Consider the following 2,867-nt stretch of genomic DNA (forward strand, 5'->3'; position numbering starts at 1 on the left):
CAATACTTCCAATGAATTCTGGAATAATCCCCCCCCTATCCTGACAATATTGTGTGACTGCATTGGCCAATATTAAAAATGAATTCCCAAATAACTGAGCTCCATGCTTTTATTATTCCTTCATCATACAAAGACATTGCAGACAATTGGGCTCTTCCAGCCTTGTGGTCACAGTTTGGTGAAGACCCTTTTCTGCCCTCCATGACTGTGCCCCGAGGTACTAAGAACCCTCCATAAAGACATGGGGTCACCAGTTTAGGGTGGAGGAACTTGATCAATAGGGGGCAAATCCCCACCATCAGTACCTAACCTCACCAATGGGGGCAAATCCCCACCATCAGCACCTAACCTCACAATAGGGGCAAATTTCCACCATTAGTACCTGACCTCACAATAGGGGCAAATCCCCACCATCAGCACCTAACCTCACCAATGGGGGCAAATCCCCACCATCACCACCTAACCTTACCAATGGGGGCAAATCCCCACCATCAGTACCTGACCTCACAATAGGGGCAAATTTCGGCCATTAGTACCTGACCCGGTCAGGGGTTAGCAGGCTTTTGGCGTTATTAATGTCAGATGCACAGTAACGCTGCAATTAGTGGTCACATGACCCCATTGGTTTGGGGGTAATAGATTTGTAGGGGTGATATTTCCTGGGTGCAATGTACTGCAGTCCTTCACACTCTGCAATGAATGCCAGCTGCTGGATAATCATCAGAACTCTCAGCCTTCATGGAGGATAATTCCCACCAAATCCAATTATATTGTTATCTGCAGCAACTTAATCAGCGGGGAGCAATTATCTGATAACTGAGATGCTGGAGATTAACTGCTGCCAAGTCAAATTACAGGGCCAGAAAGAGCAGTTTATGTAGAGGGGGGCAAGTACCTAGGAGGGGCCACCGCAGATATAACATATGTAATGCAGACTACAGGATGAATATCATCAGCAGATGTCTCACAGTAATTTTCACCAGAAGCACCACACTAGATTGGATGTAACACTTCTACATTCTCTTCACTTTCACTGTAAATGAGGTCAGAGGTGGTAGTGCAGGTAGGAGGTGGGGTCAGAGGTGGGAGTGCAGGTAGGAGGTGGGGTCAGAGGTGGGAGTGCAGGTAGGAGGTGGGGTCAGAGGTGGGAGTGCAGGTAGGAGGTGGGGTCAGTGGTGGGAGTGCAGGTAGGAGGTGGGGTCAGAGGTGGGAGTGCAGGTAGGAGGTGGGGTCAGTGGTGGGAGTGCAGGTAGGAGGAGGGGTCAGAGATTGGAGTGCAGGTAGGAGGTGGGGTCAGAGGTGGGAATGCAGGTAGGAGGTGGGGTCCCATGTGGTAGGTGGGGTCAGAGGTGGGAGTGTAGGGAGCAGGTGGGGTCAGAGGTAGGAGGTGGGGTCAGAGGTGGGAATGCAGGTAAGAGGAGGGCTCAGAGATGCAGGTAGGTGGTATCTGAGGTAGGTGTGTGCAATGGGGGGGTATTACCTGACCAGGGCTTTCACAGTGGATCTGACCACACTGGACAGCAGGAACAGTGGAGTGACCAGGATGTGGAAGAGGGAGAGGGAAGCGAAGGCCACGGCTGGAGAGAAGTTGTCTTTGCTCAGAAGGTGAACGTGGACCACAAAAGTCTGACAATAGAGAGAGAAACGGGTGAATGAGCATTGGGGGGGAGTGCAGAGGATTCTGGGAATTTATGACAAGACTTACTATGAGCACAGCAGCGATGGGAATGGCGGCATTCATAAATACTGTGCGAGAGAAGGAGAAGAGAGGATTATTTACTCCATTCACATACAGATAAACACAAACATTGAACAAGAATGAATGGCGCTGAGGTCACATGACATGCCGCCATATTGCAGGGATCCACAGAACATGTCGGATAGATTTCAGTGGAAGGGAAATATTGCTCAGTGTAAGCAAATAGCGATGTACAAAGTGTACTAATTCATAGCAGCCAATCAGAAGTTGTCTTTCATCAGTTACAGTCTAATTGGTTGATTTACCATTACTTTCCCTTTCCATGTTTGTATCGCACGGAGTGTGAATGTGAGGTGAATGTTATGGGGTGATAACTAGCAGTGCGACAACAGATAGAAATGATATAGTGACGCCCATTACTGTGGGGTGATCCCATTAATTCCCCTGGGATATGGCAACACTACAGCGCCCCCTGGTGGCCCTCTTACCCCGAGTGATTGATTCATGTAATGTGGGAGGTGAACATACTGAGGGGTAGTAATGGGGTGACACTTTGTATGGGTGAACGTACTGGATATTGAGGTGTATAAGGCGAAGGCCTTCAGGCTGGTCAGCTCCTTCTGCCGCGTCTCCTCCACACTGCCATGGAAAATTTGTTCCCACGAATACAACTTCAGCAGTTTAATCCCACGCAACATCTCATTGGTCTTCTTCAGACGCTCGTTAGAATTTTCCTGCCACAAGGAAATGTTGGTTATATTTATAATATCGATGAACCAATCAGATCCAACCGTCTCAGTCACCTGACATTTAACACACAAATATTCTTCTGCAATCATACTGTATACAGGAAAATAAAGGAGTCAACCCCAAAACCCCAAAATTCTCATCAGACAAATCATTATCATCATCAAAACTGTCCATTTCAATATTAAGTGATCCCCCCCCCCCACAGGAAACTGAATGCAGCCCCCCGGCCATATAGTGCTTTAGATCTGGTCTCATCAGTGGCCCCTCCCTGGAGGCCCCTCCGCTTGTGTGCTCAGACTCCCAGGAAGCCCCTCCCCTTGTGTGCTCAGACTCCCAGGAAGCCCCTCCCCTTGTGTGCTCAGACTCCCAGGAAGCCCCTCCCCTTGTGTGCTCAGACTCACAGGAAGCCCCTCCCCTT

The 2,867-nt window shown here is 49.1% G+C and overlaps 1 protein-coding gene across 1 annotated transcript in view; it reads right to left on the reverse strand.

The window, feature by feature from the left end:
- LOC140338246 (ATP-binding cassette sub-family C member 8-like) overlaps window positions 1-2,867 on the reverse strand; it is a gene marked incomplete in the record, with an annotated part of 27,263 nt that overhangs the window by 3,282 nt on the left and 21,114 nt on the right. The window contains 3 exon segments of the mRNA XM_072422379.1: window positions 1,481-1,626; window positions 1,706-1,746; window positions 2,271-2,433. Coding sequence (XP_072278480.1) covers window positions 1,481-1,626; window positions 1,706-1,746; window positions 2,271-2,433 — 350 coding nt within the window.

Source organism: Pyxicephalus adspersus, chromosome 9 (genome assembly GCF_032062135.1).
Source record: "Pyxicephalus adspersus chromosome 9, UCB_Pads_2.0, whole genome shotgun sequence".
NCBI lineage: Eukaryota > Metazoa > Chordata > Amphibia > Anura > Pyxicephalidae > Pyxicephalus > Pyxicephalus adspersus.